Source organism: Equus asinus, chromosome 20, assembly GCF_041296235.1.
Source record: "Equus asinus isolate D_3611 breed Donkey chromosome 20, EquAss-T2T_v2, whole genome shotgun sequence".
In the NCBI taxonomy this organism is placed as follows: Eukaryota; Metazoa; Chordata; class Mammalia; order Perissodactyla; family Equidae; genus Equus; species Equus asinus.
Window position 1 is genome coordinate 34205817 of NC_091809.1, and position 24942 is coordinate 34230758.

Sequence of the window (24942 nt, forward strand, 5' to 3'; positions counted from 1 at the left end):
AAATTCTCACTTCCCTGCATATTCGCTTAAATGGGGTCACCTAGGAAACTGGAGAAACAAACAAAGAGGAAAAGGGAGAGAGCTGTGGGAGGAGGGAGCGCTCATGGCCCTCGTCACGTACAGAGGTGAGGAACATCTGAGAGGGCGGGTTAAGGTAGCAGCTTCATGCCAGCCAGATGGTGTCCTCCTCCCCAGGCAAGTGAATCAATCCTGTGTAGGTCACCTGAGAGGTGCCTGGGCAGGTAGCAGGAAGCACCAGGAGGTTTATTAGGAACTAGCATTTCTGTTAAAAAATTCTCTGACTTCTAGAAAATAAGCTTAAAATTTTGCCCATGCACGTTGAAGCTTTTTGATATATCACCACAAAATTCATAAATCATGCCCACTCCACCTGGTTGCCCAGGTACATGAGGTTCTCCATTACATGCTGAGGGCACCAAAATAGCCGTTTAATACCTAGAGATCTCATCTACTAATCCCCAATTCACAGACCTGTCTCCACTATCCCCCCGAAGGCACCCCAAATGCTCAAAAAAGAACTCACTCTTTCCTCCCCAAACCCACTGCGTCCTCAGCCTTCCAACTTCAGTTAATGGCATCCTATTCATCTGGTGGCCCAATCCAGAACCACAGAATTCTCAGCTCTCTTCTCTCTTCCTCATGCCAATGTCAACTCTGTCCGTTCCATCTTCAAAACTGTTCTCCCATGAATTCTCTCCTCTCTATTCCCACTGTCACTATCTTAATTCAGGTCTTCAATGACTCCCGCTGGATTCTCTCCTAACTGGTTTTCCTGCTCCATTTCTTCCCTCTTTGATCAATCTTCTATGGTGCCACCAGGGCGAGGAAACTAAAATGTAAATTCTGGCCATGTTGCATCCAGCTCTTAATGGCTGCTGATGGGTGGCCTAAACAACAAAGTCCACATTCTTCAGCCAAGCATACAAGGCCCTTCCCACCTCTGCAGCCTCATCGCCCCCCACACTCCAATTCACGCCTGAAGCTGGAGGTGTCCTGACCACCTGCAGTTCCCTGCATATGCCCCGCGAGGATGCTTCTGTGCCTTTTGTATGCCATCCCCTCTGTGGAATGCCCTCTGCCTGCTGGAATCAAAGCTCTTCTTAAACACTTCCTCTTCTGAGAAACCTCCCCGTACCCCATCTGACACACTCAGCAATATCTTTGTGCTCCTACAGCCCTCGGCAACACACCAGCCCAGTGCCCAGCTCCCCGCGCTGTCGCTATTGCAGTCACCGCCTTCCCCACGGTCTCCTGTAGAGCAGGACTCTTGTCTGTACTTTCCAGACCCATAATCCCTGCCACAGTGCCCGGCACGCAGAGACCCTCAGCCAACAGCTGATGAGTGTTTAATTAATCAAATCAGCAAACAAATTCCCGTTTAGTCAGTGATTTGCAGGCTCCTCTCACTTAAATTTTTATCAAACAGCTAATAAAAAGTGGAAGAGATGTGTCTGAGTTTCCGTCCCTTCTTGTTTAATAGGGCCGGGGTCAAACCTGATGTAGACAAGGCAGTGAGCAAAAGAAGAGGAAAAGTACCTGCAAGACCCTCCTAATAAAGAGATCATACATTCCTCAGCCATCTCCAAAGCGAGTCTGAAGGAAGAAGGTAAGACACACGCTCTTGCATATTTTGCAGTTAAGATACTAAATTAAAGAAAGAAGGTCTTGAATTGAGGCCTGTGAGTAAAGCAGGGGTCACAGCCGCCCTCATCTGGATCTCAAAAGGGTTTAAAGAAGGGACTCTCATCCAGGTCCTCCTTGATCTCAGCCAAATGGTTCTGACTTGAGACCCATCAAATTCACAGGACATCTGACAGCTCCTCAACCTGATCAACCCAGCCCTTTCAGGCAGGAGCCAGGCCGGCAGACTGAGCCGGCTGGGAGCTGGAGGGTAGCGAGAAGACTGAGAAGATCGTGGGGCTCAACTCCAGACCTAGTCCCACTGCATCTGCTCCTAAGTGTAAGTGGCTTTAAAAACCAAACTCGTTTCCCAGCTGAGAGCCTGGGAAGCCATTTGCTGACCTTTACCTTGCTTGTTAGACTGGAGTAGTTAAATTAAATTAGGGAGAATCAGAGAGGAGTCTAAGCTCAGCAACAGGCAGGCTCCTGGAGCGCCATGCGATGAAGTGGTGAGGGCTGGGTTCTGTTACACCAAGGCTGAGCTTACGTGGGCCAAGGGATAGATTCCTGCATCTCTCCCACTGTCCTGGTGGCTATACATCCCACAGCGAGAGCCAAAGGAATCTCTTCTGCCCAAGGGCCTCACCTGCGGACGGTTCCCTCCCCGTGTCCTCACCTGTCTGGGGTGGACAAGTACTTCTGCTTCTGGAACTTCTTCTCTAGGCCCATGAGCTGCAGCTCAGTGAAGATGGTGCGACTCCGGCGGGGTTTCTTCTGCCGGGGCGTGGGCTGCTCTGTCTCCGACTCGCTGCTGCCCGCAGCCTCGCCGCCCAGGGCCTCAGCAGAGGCAGCCTTGGTGGCCACTGGCTGACAGGACAATGCCTGGGCGATTCCCGGGGTGGCAGGGACCAGGTGGGAGATGACCGTGGGCTGTCGGGTGATCACTGAGAGGAGAGGATATGCCCGAAGGGAAGCGGGGCCTGGAAGACAAACAGGGAGGCAGGTCACACAAGGAGCAGGGGTGGAAGGAGGCTGGCGGCCCTCGGAGGACCACTTTCTGAGACCTGTCTGACTGGCAGGGGCTCCTGATCTCAGGAGGTGCAACGCGAAGAAGGAGAATAAGAGGCAACTCAAGGCCTATAACGGCTGGGTGGGCAGGAAACAGGCAGACGTGCTCAGCCTGGTGTGGGAGAACATTCAAGTCCCCCACTGCCAGACAGGTTCCTGCAATTCCTCTGGCTGTAAGTGAATCTTTCCCCATCTCTCCCTTTTGAGCCCCGAAATTCTGGTTTCAGAGATATGGGTCAATGGGATTGATCAGATAAAAAGAGGTAGTCAGATAAAGCTAGTAACACATAAGAAATCCAAAATAGATTTGTAATATACAAAGTGCCTCAGAACCACCTATGATCTTCATAAAAATACATGGTTGCAACTATAAATTCTTCCTGAGAAGTCTATAGACCTTGAAATCATAACATTTTTCAGAACTGGAAGGATGCTTAAAGGTTATTTAATTCAGCACCCTCATGCCAGAGACAAGGAAACAGTCCCAGGACGGTTAAGGGACTTGCCTAAGATCACAGACTAGGAGCAAGCAGATTCAGGAGTCCGAGGAAGTTCTTCCGGCTTGAAGCCCAGGGCTCTTCTCACATCATGAGCCACATGAATACATCATGTAGAAGAGGGGGCAAAAGGATTTTAACCCACATGAAAACTCAGATCCAGTATGACTAGCTGCTCCAGCACTCTGTTAAAGAGGAATCTGAGGCTGGGCCAGAGCCTGGCTGAGGAAAGAGAGCTGTGGTCGATTAACAATGTCTGCCACGGCACGCAGAAGGGAAAGGGGTATGGGGGCATACACACTAGTTACGTGCCACTCCTGCTTGAAGAATTTCAAAGCAAGAGTACTTTTCTGTCCGAGAATCTGTTATGTCTTTAAAGTTCAAATAAAAGAGCTCTTCTCTTTCATTATTCAATAGTATCAGGTTTAAAATGTCATGATCATCATCTATGAAATCATTTTCTCTCTCTGGGCCTCAGTTTTGTCATTCATATAGTGAGTAAAATAGATAATTTTGAAGAATCCTTCAAACTCTAAAATACTGAGGCCACAAAAGTACCTCTCATCTCAAACCCATCTTGATATCGGATGAAAAGAGAGAAGACTCAAGGGCTGCCCTCTGGGACTCAGTCCAGCCCTGACAGCTCACTACAAGGGCGAGGCAACCAGCACTCACACCGGTTCTCGGTGAGAACTGACCAACATCAGAGAAGCCCCAGGTGCTACTTGTGTTCTAGCTCTCTCCTCTGGGTTGGCATTTCTCCTCTTGTTCAGTCCCATACTTCTGTCAGAGTTATTAATTAGAACAGGTAACTTCTCTCGTTCTTTGACTATACTTCTAGAAAAGCCCAGTAGAAACCACAAAGTTGCTAAATAATAAATCACCAAGTGCTATGACTTCCATGAACTCTCCAGCCAATGCTAATGCTTGAGGTTTTGTGTTGTGGATTCTTTTTATGAAAAAAAAAAAGAAAAGATCTTGGAATGATATTTTATAGCAAGAAAACTTAGGACACCTGGGCCAGTGGTTCTGGCTCCCCCAGCAGACATTATGAAATGCTACTTCTTGAAAAAAAGTATCTGAAAGCTTCTCATACAGGCATAAGATATTTCTCATTTCACGTTGCTTTACTCCTTTAATTCTGCCATTTCTTTAAAAAAAAAAAGTCTTTCTTTAGTCAGCAGGCTAACTTATACTCTAGAAACCAAGACACTTATCAATATAGGAAGTGACCAGTTACCTACCCATAAGTAAGGCTTTTAATCACCAGAGTTTGAGCTTTCTCTTTTGAAAGAGAGTCAAATATTCTTTTGCTTAACATTGAATAATATTTTGGAAGGGTGGTAACATCTAGTGTTGGCAAGGAGATGAGGAAATGGGCACTCATATATCATTGGTGAGAGTGTAAGACAGCATAATCTTTTTGAAGGACAAACTAAGCAGTATCTATGAAATTATTGACCAGCAATTCCACAATTCGAGACCCATTTGCCTATGTGCACAAAGATATATGTATAAGCATATTCACTGCAGATTTGTTTATAATAATGAAAAACAGGAAATAATCCATATACCTATCATAGGAAAAGGGTTAAATAAACTGTGGTTCATCTACAGGATAGACTACAGTGTAACTGCTAGTGAGAACTCTCTACATAAACTAATAGACAAACGACATATAAATTAACATGAAAAATATCTAAAATGTATTACTGAGAGAAAATTAAGGTATAGAACAATTTGCACTATCATAAAAAAATATGTGTGTCTGCATTTATAAACGCATTTCAAAAAGAAGTCCAGGAAGTTAGTCACCAAGCTATTAAGTGATTACCTCTGGAGGAGTGGGCGTGAAAAGGAACCTACATGTATTAATCTAATCCTGTGTTCAACCTTGCTATAAATGTTTATTGAGCATCTACTATGGGCTGTACTCTGCTCCAGGAGCTGGGAATACAGGACTGAATAATATGAAGTCCCACCTTCATGGAGCTTACATTTCAGTCAGGGAGGCAGACTGCAAACAAATAAGCAAATAAATATATGATGTCAGGTAGAGATAAATTCTACGAAGAGAAATATAGCAGATTGTGAAGATGGGGCAGGTAAGGAGGAGGGCAGGTATTCAGACAGGGGAGTCAAGGGAAGGCCTCTACAGAAAGGGCGATGCTTCAGCAGGGAAGTGACTCAATGGAGAGGAAAGCTTTGAGAGGAGAAAGGAAGAGCACCCCAGGCAGAGAACCAGCTCATGCAAAGCCCTAAAGTGGGAATGAGCTTGTGCTCAAAGAACAGCAAAGAGGCAGGGTGAGCAGGGGGGAGTCACACTCTGCTGCAGTCAGATCATAGGGGGTCTCGGAGGCCAAAGCAAATAACTTGGATTTTATTCAGAATGTGATAAAACCCCTGACCAGACTCGAGCTGGGGAAGGATATGATCTGACCTATGTCTTTAAAATCCCTATGGTGACTGTGTGGAGGGCAGACTGCAGGACGTGCATGGAAGCAGAGAAATAAGTCAGGAAGTAAGGCAATATTCTAGACCAGAGGCAACCATGGCACAGGGGCAGAGAGGCAGCAGCCGCAGGAGCGAGAGGTGGTCAGGGGTTGGGGCGGACTTTACACCTAGGGTTCAAAGAACTTGTAAAGGACTGGATGTCGGGTCTGAGAGAAAGAGAGCTGCCATGTGATGCCTGGGTTTGGGGCCTTAGCAAGTAGAGGAATGACAATGTCATTTACTACGATGGGAAAGACTGGGCGCAGAGCAAGATTAGGTGGGAAAACCAAGATTTCTGTTCAGACATGGTGGATGTGTTGAAGAGGTATGGGATAGACCAGTGTGGAGTTCAAGATGAGGTTGGGTTGGAGACACAACCTTGACTCATGGAAGTACATGCGGCTTTAGACTATAGGATTGCAAGAGGTCACCCAGAGAGTGAGTGGAATAAAGAAAGAAACAGATCCAAGGACTGAGCCCTGGGGCACACTGACGTCTACAGTCATAAAGAGGAGGGGAAGCCGAGAGGATGGGGAAGAGGGGATGGGATGGGGAAGGAGAGGAAACCACTCTCCCACGGCAGCCCAACACCTAGACAAAGCTTCCGTGGTACTTAACGTTTCACTACAAGCATGTGTCATTTTTGTAATTTAAAAAGTAAGAGTTGGACTAAATAAGCTTTAAGTTTTGCTCTCATTCTAAAGTTTTAAAATATGTTCAAATTTTCAGAAAAGAATTATCATTTATTGACCCTTGAACTCATGAATAGTTAAAAATTCTTCTAAAAAAACTGGGCAACCCAGAAATCCCAGCAATGCAATATCAAATATGTTTGCTTTTATGATGCTGCTAGTAAGACAAACACTGTGGGTATTCTCCCGAGCAGAGGGGACTCTCTCTCAATCACCTCTGAACCAAAGGGTCTAAGGAATTTTCTCCCTTTGTGATAGAAGATGTTTGAGTGCTCATGCTAGATAGAATCATATTCTTTCTTTTAAAATAAAAACTGTTCAATATGGAGAAAGGTAGCCTTTTTAATAAGTGGTGCTTGAACAACTGGATAGCCATACGCCAAAAAAAAAGAGAGAAGAACCTGACCTATGCCTCATAAACTTATTTAAAAAATCAAGTCAAAATGGATCATAGATCCAAATGTAAACATAACCTATGAATTTTTAAAGAAAACACAGGAGAAAATCTTTGGGTTAGGCAGAGAATTCTTAGCTATGACACCAAAAGCATGACACATAAAAGAACGAGGTGAAAAACTGGTCTTCATCAAAATTAACAACTTTTGCTCTGCAAAAGATACTTTTAAGGGGCTGGCCCCGTGGCCGAGTGGTAAAGGTCACGCACTCTGCTTCAGGGTTTCACCAGTTTGGATCCTGGGCGTGGACATGGCACTGCTCATCGTGCCATGCTGAGGCAGCGTCCCACATAGCACAACCAGAGGGACCTACAACTAGAATATACAACTATGCACTGGGGGGCTTTGGGGAGAAGAAGAAGAAGAAGAAGAAGAAAGAAGATTGGCAACAGACGTTAGCTCAGGTGCCAATCTTTAAAAAAAAAGATACTTTTAAGAAAATGAAAAGATAAGCTACAGGATGGAAGAAAATATTTGCAAATTGCACACCAGACAAATGATTTGTATCCAGAATACATAAAGAACTCTCAATGTTCAACAATTAAAAAATAACAATAAAAAATGAGCAAGGGGGCTGGCCCCGTAGCTGAATGGTTAAGTTCGCGTGCTCTGCTTCAGCACGGACATGGCACCGCTCATCAAGCCATGCTGAGGAGGCATCCCACATGCCACAACTAGAAGGACCCACAACTAAAAATGCACAACTATGTACTGGGGGGCTTTCGGGAGAAAAAGGAAAAATAAAGTCTTTTAAAAAAAAATTGAGCAAAAGTTCTGAACAGACACTTCACCAAAAAAGATATCACATGAAAAAGATGCTTAACATGATTAGTCATTAGAGAAATGTAAATTAAAACTACAATGAGATACACCACTACACATCCGTTAGAATGGTCTGAAATTTTTTATAAGCTGACAGTACTGAGTGCTGACGAGGAGGCAGGGCAACTGGAACCCGCATACACTGCTGGTGGGCACGCGAAAGGGGACAGCCTCTGTGGAAAGCAGTTTGGCAGTTTCTGGTAAAGTTAAACATACAGATACCATATAACCCTGCAATCTCCCTCCTCTAGGTATTAATCCAAGTGAAAAGAAAACATAGAAACCTATATGCAAATGTTTATAGTGGTACTATTAGTAATTACCAAAAACTGGAAACAATCCAAATATCCTTCAACTGGGGAAAGATAAGTAAACTGTGGTACATACACACAACGGAATACTATTCAGGAATAAAAAAGGAGCAAACTATTGATACATGCTACCTCATGGATGAGTCTTGAATGAATTATGGTAAGTCAAAGAAGCCAGACTCCAAAGGCCGTATAATTCCATTTATATGACATTCTGGAAAAGGCAAAACTAGGGATGGAGGGCAGATCAGCGGTGTCAGAGGTGAAGGGGAGGGGAAGAATTTGACTACAAAGGGCTGACACAAGGAAATCGGGGCAGTGATAATGGGACAGTTTTGTATCTTGACTGTGGTAGTGTTTTCACAACTTTACGCATTTGTCAAAACTCATAACCAAACACTACAATAGTGAATTTGTACTGAACATAAATTACAAATAAGTTTTTTGTCAATAAAAATTTTAACTGCTATTTTGTTTTTATCACCAAAGTAACACAATTTCTTATAAAAGAAATTTAAAACAATTCAGAAGTCCATAAAGTAGAGGTCTCCCCTCACAGCTTTCAACCCCAAATCTTAGAGACAAACTCCCACAATTATTCCTATGTCTATACAAACATACATATGTTCCAAATCTAGTAAGATGTGTGCTAATCTATTGATACATACACAGTTACAAAATGTTCATTTTGTAAAATATAAATATCTCTTTATTTTTTCTAAATGGATAGCCAAAAATCCCCAAACCATATATTGACTAGTCCAGTGACTTAAAATGCCAGCTTTAAGATACTTTAAGTTCGCAAAGAAGTGAAGTTGGGATTTGTTGTTCATTAGAATTCTGGGAGTTGGCTGGGCAATTTTGGTCACCAGTATTCTGAGAATCCCCTGTTCTCTAGAAAAGCAGCCAAGCAAAGAAGTGCCCCCCGAGGGCCGCCCTCTGTGGAGGTGGTCACAAGTATGGAACAACAGTGTGCTGCTACGTGAAGGCAGTGGGTGTGCAGGGGGAGTAGGGGCTGAGAGTTGGGGAACCATGCCGATCAGGGGAGGGCAGATTTTCAGAGGCTGCCATGAGCCTGCAACTTTGGGGAGAGTGAAGGCTCTTTAGAGAGGATTTCTGAAAAACATTTTAGGGGGTATACTGTGTAAAATCCAAGAATAGACTTCTTTAAGAAAAACTAAAGATCTTCATGTTCAAGGTTTCTGTAGTCAGATTTTCTTTGTTGTCTTTGAATATAATTCTATACATACACTGAGCCATATGGAGCCCTAGAAATAGTTGGGTTATATTATGTATACCTGTGTCTGTTTCTGCACTCTGTTCTGTTCCACTGAACTAATATATGATCCTATTACAGGACCATTCCACTGTAATTATTGGGCTTTTTAGGGAGTTTATTATCTAGTAGAACAAATCTCTCTTTATTCTTTTTACAAAATTTTCTTGGCTAGTATCACTAATTTATTTTTCCAGTTGAATTTTAGAATCAACCTGTTAGTCTCTAAAAATCAAATCCCACTGAAAGTTTATTAGAATTATACGAACCTTATAGAGTAATTTAGGGAAAGATGAGATTTTTTTTGATGATTCTGTCCTCTGGTAGGTTGAAAGCAATTGCTGTTATTTAAAAACGGCTGTTGGAGATTTATGCAACTTGGTTCTATAAAGCTTAAACCTAATGAAAACCTTCATTTAAAACAAAAACAAAAACAAAAAACTTCTGAAAAATGGTAGTGATTTAAGGCAGCATCCTAGTCACCGAAGTCTATAGTTCAGGAATCCTGCTCCAGTGTTCTGGTGACAAACTGCACTCTCCACTGCTGGCTGAGGGCACCTTCTCGTGTTGGAAGCTCACACGCAAGGCCACTGTGATGCTGATAAATGTTGGCGGGTGTCAGGAGGATCGCCACGATAAATAAACATAATTGCAGCGAAGCACTGTGTTGAGTTTTTGGTAGTTGATGCGTGTCTCTGGTTGGGAAGGAACAAGCACGGGTGGAATAAGAGCCAGGGCGGGTAATGTGTGTGCTGCAAAGGCAACACAACGGGGAGCAGAGAAGTGAGACAAAATATACTTTAGCCAGCTGCTTGCTGTCTTTTCTTGTTTTAATATATGACCTGATTTTCAACAAAATAACATTGGCCCAGAGCTTTAATTTCACAAAGCACTTGCACACAACCATTTCATAATTTCACAAAAGTAACGTGAGATAGTCTAGCCAAATATTTATATTTTGGCTAAAAATCAAATTAAGGTTTTAAAAATAGGGGAAAACATAAATTAGCACATACATTAGGGAGCACTTTGGTTACTGAGAAGGCAGATAATGTACAACACTATGTATTAAGTATGTCTTTCTCTTTTCCTGAGAATTATCACTATGTGAAAATGTTGACTGAAGACAGCTGGCCTGTACCCTGGATCATTTACATACACTTGTGAAATTCAAGCACATTATCTGCTACTGAGAGGGAGTAATGACTGCAATAAACCAAAGACATTGTTTAAACAAACAGACTTTAATTGATAAAAGAAGTATAAACATGACCATAATGAATGCATTTTCTAATAGTTGTTTCTCTTCAGCCAATCCCCCGCACCAATGTTTTGCTGTAGGATGGATATCACATAACTGTGCGTATTGTATACTTAGAAATAGTTCCCTGCCAAATGTTTGGCCACTTTGAGAATCTGTTTTTGAATTGGAAAATCTGAGTACATGAGGGGTAGGCTGATATGGAGGGACATCCCAGAGAGCTTGGGGAGATATGGAACATTTGCAGGCTAAACAGAGTATTCTTCCACCACACTGATTCTGAAAACTGTCTGTAGGCTCATGCATGTGAACATGCTTGGGCCAAGCACAGGCATGGTCCAGGGTTGCTGATTCCAGGCACATCTCTCAATGTAAGTCCTCCTTCATGGCAGAAGCCAGTCCCCTCCAGCTCCAGCTGTACCAGAAACTTAAGCGCAGAACCCTCAAAGGACAGTCTTTGCTCATACACATCTGTGGGCTTCTCTTCCATTCCTCCAACATACCAGTCCCCAAATTGACTCTCCACAGCCACATTTCCGGTTGACACAAGCAAGGGTCAAAGGTCTGAGTGGATAAGAATCTCTAAGCTGCCTGCCTGACTGATTTACGTTCCAGGAATGTGTGACCCATATATCCGCAGAAAGCTTCAGAGGGACACGAGCACCACACACAAAGACATGAATACAGACGTGTCCAGCTAACCTGAAAGAGAGACTCAGTGGAACAACTGGGTAGCTCTGGCTGAATTTCCTGGGAAAAATCATAAAACCACCCACACCGAATTATTCCCATAGGCTCACATACCTACAAATTGGCTGGTAATTTTGGGTAGTGGAAAGAATAGGACCTCTACCGTTGACTTGTGGAGTGACCTTGAGCAGCTTACCACAACTTTCTTAATTTCAATTTCCTCTTCCATAAAGTCAGGCTAATAACAGTTCTCCCTTACAGATCATTGTGAGGATTAAATGTATTAACATACGTGAAGTGTCCAGTGGGCATTTAACTGCTATTAGTCCCCTTCCTTTCCTCCTTTCACTTTAGTTGGTTGATGCTCTTCTCTGTGAGTGAGCCAAATTAAAATGTGTGAATTTTCTTATCAAGAAAGCAGACCTACTTGTGAACTAGGCATGTATATCTTCTTACTATATGTGCATTCATATGCAAAGCAAGGTTCAGTGAACCCAAAGTCTAACAGTTTCTGTGTGCCAAATGGAGGTTTTCAAATGCCTTCAGCTATGTACTGAGACTGACAGCAACAAGAGAGCTAAAGGAAATCAGTGAAACAGCTAAGCTGGCCAGACATCCCTCTAAAACTATCAAGACTCCAGAAATAACTACTTTGGATTTGCAGAACTGTATAAAAAATTCACAAAACAGCTTAAGAGTCCCGAAGCCTAGCCCTTTCCCAGGTCAGTCATAGGCAAAGAACGATGAAGCTGGCGAGACACAAGACAGGACCAAAGTCAACTTCTGAAAACCGCAGGGAAAACAGACATGAGGTGGTTAAAATGACTTCACCCTGTGTTATGCTGAAAGTGGGCTAAGGAAGGACTGAGCTGAGGGCAGGTGGTAACCAGACATGAAAGTTCAGTAATCCTTTGTCTATATGGATAATCTGTAAGCATGCAAAAGAAGGGCACAGAGGGAGGAAAGGAACTAGAAAGAGGCTCTGAGCGGCCTTTTAACTTTGTGATACACTAAGTTTCTAGCCCAGCAAGAGTTGATGAAATAGATCCACCCTTTACAGGTTATGGCTCTGTATGGCTAAAGAAAAGAGAAAATGTTTTAAGAGGCCAACTCAAAGGCTGATACAATGTCTCAGCCATTAACTACCTTATTAAAAGGGGGAGGGGCATTTTGATGAGTTAAGTGTAAATGAATTAGAAACATATGGAATAAACTTATTCCAAAATCCATAAGAGCCTGCCATAATGTAGTCTCTGGAATAGGCATCTAGCTAAATTAAAAACTTAAGAAGTTTCATAGAGGTTGAAAAATAAAAATAAACAGATGGAGTGGGAAGAAAACAATTTGTGGATCTGGAAAAATGAAGAAAGTCTGGCAATAAGCAGGGGACATCAGAGCAAACCTAGTAGGCTGACTGCATCACACCATCTTTTCAGATTCTTGATTTTGCAAAGAGACAGGCTCAGTCTTATCACATTCAACCTGCAATGTCATCAGAACTGTAGACGCCCACAAAAGTGCTGGGCTATGCTGGGAGCTAAGTGAAATCAATTAAGCTATCCTGGCAGACAGGTTTATGGACCTTCCTATCCTGCCTAAAATGTCACACCACCCAGATGTGGTCACCATGCACCCTCCAGCCATCACCACTCCTTATCTCCTTCAGCCAAAGAACACACTGGAAATGGCAATGTCTTTCTCCTCCTGGCCATTCTATTTTCTACATACACCCACACCTGCTTTCATCCATACCTCATAATCACTCCCTGGTGGAAAGTTTCCCAGAGCAGCTGTTGTTTAGGACAAAGACCGAATTAATCACTCCTACCTTCATGCATCCCCAGCATTTTGTTTGTGTCCTTATTCATCTTACTTAATTCAAACCTTGGAGTAAGAGTTAATTTGTTTACCCATCTATTTCTCACTAGATTGCAAACTTCTTTAGGACAAAATCAAAAAGTGAATCTTCCTAGTGTTTAACTAACTACATGCCTTACCTTGAACTACTCTTAATCTAGAATCAGAAGATGAGGCCTGGAGAGGTGGTTCTGGCACCTTTGGGCTCTATGGCTTTGGTCAACCACACTTCTAAGCTTCCGTTTTCTCTGCTATAAAATAGCAATAATAATATTTCTCCGCAAACCTGTTGAAGGATAACATTGGATAATGAATATAAAAAATATTTTTAAACAATGAAGAACTATATCGAACATGGCAGTAATTTTTTCAAACAGCCAAAAAGCACTAATTTTCCATATTTTAGAGATGCCTCTCTTCACTAAGGAGTCATAATACTGCTTTCTTGTGCTAACCTAATCCATCCCTTTGCCTCGAAACCTTGTGTTTCACAGTATCTAGTTAAGGTCCTGGTGTCACAGGGACAGAGTCCACACAAGGCTGACCAGGAGGAATCCTCCAGTCCACTGTCACCATCAGCAGGGAACTCTACCAAACAGCTACTCAGCTCTGTGTGAACTGCTAGAGACACGAAGAGAAACTTCAATTCCTCATCTTTGGCCTCAAGAAGCTAATCATCTAATTGCAGAAATGAGACATTAAAATAAAAGGTAAGTAAGAAAACAAGGAAACCTGTGGCAAATGCTGCGTGGCATAAGAATGGCAGGAATTCAGGACGTATTGCTGTCCTCTAGAGAATGCAGTGCCTTGTCGTGGAAAGAGGAGGGGCTGCGTTATGAGGTGACAGGAAGGAACAGATTCCAGATGCACCACCAAGGAAGAACCAACAGGATCTGGGAAACTACTGGATTGGGGCGAGAGAGGAAGGGCAGAAGGCGTAGGAAGACTCCAAGACTCTAGTGGTAACTGCTGGAATTGCAGCACCACCGGCAGAAATCTGATGTCTGCCATGTGAGAATGTTCTGGGAGAAAAGACAAGGCTATGTTATAGAGGCTTCCTTAGTCTGAGGTGGCAATCAGACACCCAAGTGATGACACCTTGATACCTAGTAGGCAGAGAGAGTCAAGAACTGGAGCTCCCCAGCAGGGTTCCGAGATGGATACGTAGATTTTACACAGAACTAGAGTTGAAGGATTGAAAGCAGAATTCGTCTCCCCAGAAAAAAGACTTAAGAACAACAGAGGATGAAGCACCGGGCCTTGGAGTACATCCCTCTCAACAGGGCTGGAAAAGGACATGGAATCAACAAAGGAGATAGACGCTGTAGCCTAAGAAGCAGCAGCAAAGTGAAACAGTACGGGGTCAACGGAAATGCCCAAGAGAACGGCAACAGCGGTAAGCTTCAGCAAGCTTACTCACCGGCAAATCTTTTGACGTAAGCTTTGAAACGTCCCCCCTTCTCTGACACTTCTGGACCTGTCTTCATGGTATAAGAATCTCCACCAGGCAGGCTGAGAAAATGTGCATAATGCCAGGGCGCTGGGCAAAGTTTCTAGAAAAAGAAAGTGATTACCTTTCTGCAAGTGGCCCTGTGCGTCCACACACAAGCTCTTGATTGCCCAGGAGAGTCATCTGCCAAATTTAAAACATCTTATGCCAAGATATAATTTTCTAAATCCAATTTAATTTCCTTCTTCTCCCTAAGAATTCTAATCCTGGCTTAAATATCTTCTCTATAGCTTGCCGTTAGTTGCAAAGAATTAGAAACAAAGTGGGATAAAAAAAAAATAAAATTCAATTCAATTTAACAAACTATGGAATACCTAACATAGATACTTTCCAAGAACTGGGGATAAAACAGTACCTAAGACAGACTGGGTCCTCACCCAGCTTACAGTCTGGCAAGGATGGCAGACAGGTAGGAAAGAAGCAGTTCAGGGTGCAAGAGAGCATTCAGCAAACGGATGTAACCAGGTGGAGGTGGTCAGCCTCCCCCTTGAAAGAGTGTCAGTTAAACTGAGATTTGAAGGATGAGGTTAGCTGAGATTCCAATCGGAGACAAAGAGAGATTAAAAAGAACAGATAAAAGTATACAAATTTGCCAAATACTAACTGTAAAGAAAAAATTTTTCTTTCAGAGCAAAAGAAAAAACACAGGAGTAGAGAAAACAGATGAAATGGCATTTGGGCCTTACTGAAGAGTAAAGAACTTCTGATGTCGACACCGGTTCTGCTGAGTGGGGAAAGTGAGAACAGGAAGGCAAGTCATTAAACTGCAGCACTCTCAGACAAACCAGTGTCTGGTAAGGCCCCAAAATATAGTCAGTGATCAGAATATTTCCCTTTGCTGTGACGACTGGCAGAATCAGGCATTTTCATCAGGATGTCTCGGCATCACACAGTTATAACATTTCTATGGTTAACTCTCCTCTTCCTGGTATCCCCTTATTTTCTGGTAAAAGTGTACCCTTAAAGGTTATGCAGCTAATGCACTCAGGGGACATAGAACTATGTTGCAAAAAGGACTCAAACTCTGGAGAAATCTGCCCCACTGAAGAGAGGAGGCAAGAGAAGCTCTGTACTTGGTGGAAGGATCTCGTTGGATGGAATGAAAGAGCTCCTCTGTCTTTCTCTTTTACTCAAGCTATTAAGACCCAACAGCAGCCAGTGTATCCCCAAAGAGTAGTGGGGAAATTATATAGCAGACTTCAGTATTTACTCATGTTTGAGTCTTGCTCTTACGGGCAATAAAGGATAGCAGTAATAAGGGATAATAGTAGGAATCACAGCAATAAGATTCTGCAACACAATTAACGTGAACCACGTGGACCATGGATACCCACTTGGCCAACTAGAACCAAAGACAGTGGCTCCCAACAGCAAGAAGGCCTTCCCCTTCCCTGCACTGAGGCAAATGTGTCACTCAAGATCCAGCTCTTCCCGCAACAATCCACTAAGCTTGCTTACCCTCCAGTCCACAGCGAGGTCTCTCTTTCTCTGAATTTTCCTCATCTGTAAATCAGGGAGTCAGATGGTTTCTAAGGTCCCTTTTTGGTACCAAGATGCAATAATTTTATGAGCAATATCACACTCAAAGACAGTGTGTCTCTGACATTTCTCAACTCGATTGTAGAGCCTTGGCCTCATACTTCTATCTCCCACAGTGCACTTCCCATACTTTGCACAGGACATCAACGGAACAAAGATTAGCTGAATTACACGAGTGTGCTAAGAACAAGAGTATTAATGCATGCACATAAACTTCTCCAGAACCACTAATCTTCTCGGTTCACAAGGAAGTAGAGTGATAAACGACTCATCTGAAATCCCCAGAAGTGATCCAGATCATAACTGCTAAAGGCAAAAGACTATCTTTGCATAAATCTCGCCATGCACAAGTAAGACTCTAGGTTATGTGATTTACAGTGAATGGCACATGCAATAACAAAACACAGAGATTATTTTTTTTTTTCTAACCCAGCCTTTGAGGGAGGAGGCAGATGATACTAAACAACGTCACACAGGAAGTTGATGTCTGAACTAGGACCAGAGCTCAGATCTCCAGGGGTAAGGACAAATGTTCTGTTCAAGTCACTATATTGCCTTTCTAGGCAAGAGCCACCAAAATGGTGAGTACTGTCTGGCCTCAGACACTTATTTTCCTCCTTCATGTGTTTTTTTTTTTTTTGGTTAACTCTTTTATTCTGCAATTGAGTTTTAAAAGTATCATGATTGTAATAATCTGAGAAGACATGATAAATATGACCTTGAAAGCTTCTGAGCTTTTGCACTTTCTTTTTTTTTTCCTCCAGCTTTATTGGAGCATGATTGACCAATAAAAACTGTATATACATAAGGTCTACAACATGATGATTTGATACACGTATACACTGTGAAATGATTATCACAATCAAGCTAACTAACATAACCATTACCTTAACATAATTGCCTTTGTGAGTGTGTGTGTGTGTGTGTGTGTGTGTGTGGTAAGAACATGTAAGATCTACTCTCTTAGCAAATATCAAGTATACATGATATTGTTATTAACTATAGTCACCATCCTGACCACTAGGTCTCCAGAACATATTCATCCTATAACTGAAAGTTTGTGCCTTCGACCAACATCTCTCCATTTCCTCCACCCATCAGCACCCCGTCATCATTGTTCTACTCTCTGTTTGTATGAGTTCAACTGTTTTAGACTGCACATATAAGTGAGTGCATGCAGTATTTCTCTTTCTGTGTTTGACTTATTTCACTTAACATATGTGAGTTCATCCATGTCATCACAAATGGCAGGATTTACTTCGTTTTTAAGGCTGAATAATATTCCATTGTATATGGAATATACAGTCATGTGTCACTTAACAACGGGGATATATTCTTAAAAATGTGTCACTAAGCGATTTTGTCATTGTGTGGACATGATAGAATGTACTTACACAAATCTAGATGGTATAGCCTACTACACACCTAGGCTATATGGTACTAATCTTACGGGACCATGATCATATATGGCATCCGTCAATGACCAAAATGTCATTATGTGATGCATGACTGTATATGTATATCCCATATACAAGGGAATATTGTATATATATATATATATATAATATCACGTTTTTGCTATCCATTCATCTGTGAATGGACACTTCTGTTGTTTCCATGTCTTGGCTATTGGCAATAATGTTGAAGTGAGCATGAGAGTGCAGCTCTCTCTTTGAGATGGTGATTTAATTCCTTTAGATAGGTACCCAGAAGTTGAGCTGCTGGATCATATGGTAGTTCTATTTTTAACTTTTTGAGGAACTTTCATACTGTTTTCTGTAACATCTATAGTCATGTGGTCCATTTTTTAGGAAACTTGAGTATATTAGAGATTAATGGCTAACAATCTCATATATTAGCAGACAATTTGAAAGACTTCTGCTTGGAAATTTCTCCTAATTCAGGCTAATACATGCTTAGGAAGAGAGGAGGAAAGTAAGGGTAGATCTCTGATTATATTATAACTTGATGGCCAGGAACATTGGCATTAATTTGTTCATTAAAAAAAATAATAACTCACCCTGTGGTAAGGGCCCTAGAAAGGGTCCCTTTCTCCAAAAGAAGAGAAGTTTGACAAGCCACTAAATCAATCTCATATCTCTTAAATTCCACCCATAATTTCAAGGCAATGGACAGACAGAGGGACAAAGGAAGGAAACTTATTGAGAATTACCACAGTCTAGACTTTGCACATACACATCTCTTTTACTCCTCACAAAAATTATCCAATGACTAGGGCATGTATCTGGAATCTGAACAGCAATCTGTTTGATTCATGGCCATGCTCTTTAAATTACATCATGCTACCTTCCAAAATTCTAAAATACAATTTACCAGACACTTCCTTTCTGATATTCTAGTGTTCCAGATAGTCAGTGCACATTCATACGTAGATAAAACCTTCTGCTTCTTCCAGGTTATGCTAATGAGTTATGCACTGGGTTGGCTCATATTGCCTAAGAATAGTTAATACTTATCTCAAGGCCCCTTAATTTTCATGACACAGTGCCCAATTCTCAAAAGAAAAAGGCAGGCAAAGGACATATTTTTGTTTCTTCTTAAACGATCTTAATTTTTTCCCAGTAGAAAGCAATATGTTTCAATGTAGAAAATTTAAATCTACAGATATATAGAAAGCAAAAACAGTTGTGTATATTCCCACATACAGAAAAAAGAGCAAAGTTCAAAGATTTCTGAAAGATCAAGGAGGTCTTATTTGGAGAGGCTCTGCTCTGCCTGGAAGAAAGATGGCACCATGGTTTCAGTCTAGGCAAGAAAAAGAGGATAAATAGTTGTGTTTCCTGGAGAACAGCTTGAGTTGAAACAACATATAACATTCTGAAATCCATCTAACACAGAAATAATGACCCTATTACCAAGACCAAAGAGCTGAGCCAAGCCATACACACAAAAGCAAAGAACTCAGATTCGTAGCCAGATGCCCAGGTATTTTCTCATTTTCCATGAGCCATTTTCCCACTGACCACGTGAGAAGTAGAGAGGCATTTTTATAGAACTTGCAACCATTATTCCTAGAGATACATCAACATTGCTTTGGGTTTCCCTTAATTAGTGAAATTTATTTCCCCAGCTGGCAACAAGTTAGCAAATGCTGTAGAAAAGTAAGCACAGAAACAAATAAACACTGCCTCTCCTCACTTGATTCTGAGCTCAGGATTACAGAGTCAAAAACTGTCATTCTATCAAAAGAAAAAAATATAAGGTCAATAAATTGCAGTGTAGAATTTTACCAAGACTGCTTTCAAAGGACAGATTTTTAAAATAAGTATATTTTTAAAATTTAGGATCTCTTCTGCCTACTTAATAAGATGGATATCAGAACAAGGTTTTGAAATTTAATCAGAAAATGGAAAATTAGGAAAATAATGTAATAATCAATATATTTCACTTTATATGTACTATTATAAACTGAAAAGGGCAACAACTGTAGGCTGTCATGATCATCTGACATGGGATCTCTGGGCTAGCCCAGTGCTTCCCAGAACCTCTTCCTTCTCGCTGTCCACCTTACAGAACCCAATTCCCACACCAAGTATAACGGAGACTCAATGTGATTCTGCAATAGGCCCACATCCCTCCAACAACTGTAATGTGTATTCATCTCTGCTGTTCAGATTAAGCACAGAAGAGAGTATTTTTGACAAAAGCAACTCAGGCCCCAAAAGAGAACAGCTTAAACATGCTGTTTGCCCTGTAGGCACATGCCCCTTTAATTGGGCCATGGCTCTCTTCTAGTGGCCCAATCCAGCAGGCTCTCCATCCACCTCCCCACTCTCGTCCTTTCAGGCAAGATCCTGCCTTCCCTTTCTCACCACACATCTAAGAGCATGAGACGAGAGCCACTCCAACAGAAGTGACTTCCCTGTCCTGGAGAATGGGGCTGAGAGTAAGTCCGAGCACAGCAGTGTCCCTCTCTGATCTGGCTGTGTCCACATTATTACCACACAACTCAGCCAAGGACTGGCAGAAGGCAGGAGTGTTGTAATGTCTTTTACAGTACAAATAAAGAAATTGGATAGATATACTTCTAAGATACTCCAAAATCCTCCAAAAGTAGCCTCAGACAGCAGCCATATTATACCATACCAAAATCTCAGTGGAAACCATCCATTCACAGAGGAGAGGAAGAACCATAGTTGGTCTTTTACATTTTTAGGCCTATAATGAAGTTACAAGAGTAAAGTTCAAGGTGTTACCTTTCTAAGGTGGCAATTAAATATAAACCAGTGGTGACAACTTGTTAACCTACTCACTTACTGATCAGGGCTTCTGCCTGGTCAGAGTTTGAGGGGGAAATAATCAACCCCAACATATCAACTCCAAGTACAGTTGATAGAGTCTACAATTTCCTATTATTCTTAGTTTCAAAATTCTTTGGGCACTATAGCCAAAGATAATCAATCAGCAGCACTGAGCCAACTTATTTCTCTTGAGTAATTTCTGAGAAAGTTTCTGTAGAAAGAGGCTGTCCTGCCAAATTTCTCCACATCCCAGCACTAGTCCTCCCACTTGTCGACACACTAACATTTGCTAGTCTTTCTTAAGCAACATTCCCACCTCCACCCCAACCACACCCTATTCTCCCCACAGCCACCACTGAGCGTCACCCATCTGTCAAGGCTGGGAAAACAACCCAGGACCCAGACACAGGCATGATTCCCAAACACTGAGAGGTGAAGTGGCAGAACTCACAGACTCACAGCATGAAGACTTAAATAGCACACTCAGCCTTATCCTCCGTCCCAGGCCCTGGCCCTGAAGCCACCTGCAGACCAAATGGCAGGCCTTGCATTTCAAGCGCCCACATAGAGAACAGCCAATCCAATCCTTCCCTTAAAAGACAAACATAAAACAAGGGGGGGCCAACCCCAGTGGCCTACATGTGAAGTTCGGCCTGCTCCGCTTTGGCAGCTCAGGTTTGGTTTCTGGGCATCGACCTACACCACTCGGTCTGTCAGTGGCCACACTGTGGCAGTGGCTCACATATAAAAAGAGGAAGATTGGCAGTGGGTGTTAGCTCAGGGTGAATCTTCCTCAGCAAAAAAACCCCAAAAAACAAGAGACGGGGACTTCTGAAAAATCCGCATCTCTGACACTGAATTAGTCTTTTTGGGCATGGACCCTGAGAAGCCTATGACAGGTGCTTAAGACCAGATCCCATAATAAGAAGTCTCGAGGAACAGCATCACTGGAAGATTCAGGGAAATTAGTGGGTCTTAAGCCACCCATTTATTTCAAAAACATCTAGGGTCATCTATGGCTTCAGACAGGACTTAAGATGGTGTGTTGGCATCTTTTCTTCAGGGGGAATTTATTAAACCAAGTCTTGACAAATGTCTCATCTAAATATATCTCGCACAATGAAGGATACGTTCATTCCTCAGCTTAAGACTCTGAACAATTTAGTCATAAGGGGCCAAAAGGTTCCAGAACCCAATGCTCTGTGATCTGGGAAATGGTTTTCAAGCATCTGGTCTTTCTTGGGGAGAAGGAAGAGATGCTAATGGTGACAGGAGACGCATTTAATATACAGGTTTTAACAAATGGGCTCAGTAGAGCAACAATATGCTTCCCTGAAATCTCTGGACAGCTGTAGGAAGAAAAGCTTGCTGCCTGGAATAGTTCTGGGGGAGCATTTCCCATGACATCCTGCAGGCTTTGCTAATAAGACAAGGTAAAAGGCTTTTCTGATGCTTCTAGGTCTAAAAGGGGAAAAGGCCATGAGGAGAACAAGTGGCCAGGCTAGCCCCACGCAATGCAGTCACAGAAAGCATCCAAGAGTCTCACTTCTTAGGCAATGCTAGCACACCTAAAACTTGTCATTATCATCATTAACACCATCAAAACATTTATTAAGAACCTAATTATGGGGCCTATCATAGGGAGTGAACTGAGCAAGTTACAAAGCACCAGAAACACACTTGCTCATAAGGTTTATAATGGGGCAGGGAGGCAATCATCTAATTTTAAATTAAGATAAAAGATGTAATATTAAATTAAAAGTAAAATAAAATTAAAATAGCAGTATTAAATAAAGGTATAAATGAACAACATTTTCCTACTTATCATGACTTAAAATGAAATGCTTAATGCCCTAGAGCCAAAAAGAACAATGAGCCCATTCATTAATTGCTCTCATTATTTGGGAACTTTGTTGACAGCTCTGTTGTTCACCCTAATTATTTTTGGCCTAAACTGTTTAGTCATCATGAAAATCATTAGTAATAAAGTATTTGAATTTCTCACCCTAGGTCAGGTAGCATCTTCACATACCTAGGATGCTCATCATCAAGGCACAGGGTCTTTCTTAAGCTAGCACAGGACAACCACCTCAACAGAGCGACAAGCAGGCTCTGATTCATCCCCATTCCTCCCTACCTCGGTCATTCCCAGGGAGCGCTAACACATGACTTGAGACACAGGTGTCAAGGCAGCATTATGGAAGCCCAGGAAAAGGATATGTGGAAGTTTCCCGTCCAAGACTTGGAGAAGGACTCCTTCAGGAGGGAGAGACCTCAGGTTGTTAAAGAAGATCCGTCCCCAACCTTGTAGCTGTAATGAACACTGAAGAAAAGAGAGCAGGAGAACGAGAAAGAAGGTTTATTGGCATGCTGAGAAATATTACCAGGGCCCTACGGTAGGATCAAAGATTGGACTTATGTAATTCCTTTATCTCAGCAGCTCTTTGATAAGCCACATAAAATAGCTTAGTCACAGGGCCTAAATTAAATAATATCCAGAACTGAACTGAATTGAAGGTCATACAATCCTGACAAGCCTAGAACTAATTTAGATAGAACTTAATTTCATAAAAATCGCCATTTGCCTTTTTCTTAAAAGGATATACATACATTCTCAACTCCCCACCCAACTGTAATGTAAGGAAATTCAAACTAATATCAAACCTAAATAACTCCTGAGGTATTTATTGTCCACGCTCACATGCCCTGCTATCTCTGGACATAAAGAACAGTCTTTCTTCTCAAAGGGTCCTACACCTTTCCCACCCTTTCCTGTTCTACCATCACTGACCTTGTTCAGAACCTTGAGCCTGGATGGCTGAGATCTTTTTAACTGGTTTCGATGTCTTCCTGACAAATACTTGTCATCACTGCACTTCCTGCTTCAAAAACCCCCAAGGACTCCCCAGTGTTCAGAAGTTAGATTTCATGAGATGGCAATCAAAACTCCTGATAAACTGAACCAGGCCCCAACTCACCTTTCCAATCAAATATCTACTCAACCTAACCTGCTACTTCCCCAACGTACAAGACACACGCTTAGCCCGCTCCGGCCCCCCTCTCCTGCTCACACTGCTCCTACAGATGCTGCTTACAAGCCCAGCTCAAGAGCCATACAGCCTGGTTTTGAGTTTAACTCCACCACTTAATAACTTGTGTGACCTTTGACAAATTTCTTCAACCACAACAAGCCTTGGTTTTTCTACCTGCAAAACAGAGATAATAATAACCCAGAGCTCGTAAGCATACTGAGAATTAAATGAGATAATCCATGCAAAGTGCTCAGCATGGTGCCTGGGAAGAAGTAGGTCCCCACTGTTTAGCTTTTAAATTATAAAATTAAATTAATTCTTTGCTGTTCTTTAAGGCAAAACTCAAATTCCACCTGCAACTAGAAGCTTTTTTCAAATATATCCAAGGACACCTCTTCAAACTTAGTGCACGTAAATTTGCCATCATAATTTAGCAGAAAATAACTGCTGTTTTCAAGCTTGTCATTTGTGTTTTCCTCTGTCTAAAACAGAAGTTTCCTGGGTGTCAGTCTCCTCGTATCTCCTTCAGAACTGATTTCATGACTGGGTGCACAACTGTCACTTAGTTAGGTGTCCCTAATATCCCAAGCACAGAAACATCCCCTATTCCACGCTCGTCGACATATATTTTCTAAACTGCTTATCTGGCACACCTTATACTACCACTTAAGTTTTCAGCATTGAATTTCAAGCTTCAATCAAGCCCTTTAAGGACAGGACTCCTATCGTACATCTGATTATCTTCAACAGAGAGTCCATGCCTATGAGTCTCAATGCCAGTTGCAAGTTACAATGACCTTGAGAGCTTTTAAAAAACATCAATTCCCAGGCCCCGCCCCCAAAGGTTCTAACTTAACTGACCTGTGGTGGAGAAGTAACTCATCACCAAGTGCAAACTACAAGCCAACAAATGCTTGTTGATTTACTGATTGACATGCTTGTGGACTATAATAAAGCCTCCCGCTCTGCCTGTCTCTAAGCCAATAAACCCATTTTCTCCGAACTTTGCCTTACATGAGCCGCATCCCAATTCTTAGAGTTCTCCAGCCCACTGGCCCACAATTCAGTTACAGAATTTCCATGTAAGCACAGCTCCCCAAAGACTTAAAGGGCTATTGGCTGAGCATAACTTCATCGTGCCCATATTATTGTCATTTATGTCCACTCTCTCTATTCTTTGCAGACTCTCAGCTCAACATGGAGAGCACCAGAGCACAACCAGAGAGCCTGTGAAAGCTGCTCTATTACAGGCCTATCCAAAAACGTACCTGGAAAGAATCTTGTTATAATTCAGGCTGGTCTATAACGTGGCCACCACTGTGGATTCTGGAGAGTGAATCAGACTCCCCTTTGGTTAGCCTGAGGGCAAGAAAGGTCACCGCCCATCTCTTAGGGTTCATGTTGAACTACATTCAATAGGTGTGCACATAGAAACCTTCGCATTGAATAGCACCTAAATATTTACTAAGCACCTATAGTAGACAAAATAGACATGGTCTCTCCTCTCAGAGAGCTTATAATCTAGAAAGAGTGTAA

The 24942-nt window shown here is 42.2% G+C and overlaps 1 protein-coding gene across 1 annotated transcript in view; it reads right to left on the minus strand.

Annotated features, from left to right (window-relative positions):
* Positions 1-24942, minus strand: part of BARX2 (BARX homeobox 2) — a 68890-nt gene that overhangs the window by 13090 nt on the left and 30858 nt on the right. The window contains exon 2 of the mRNA XM_014864066.3: positions 2318-2621. Coding sequence (XP_014719552.1) covers positions 2318-2621 — 304 coding nt within the window. The remainder of the gene's footprint in view (positions 1-2317; positions 2622-24942) is intronic.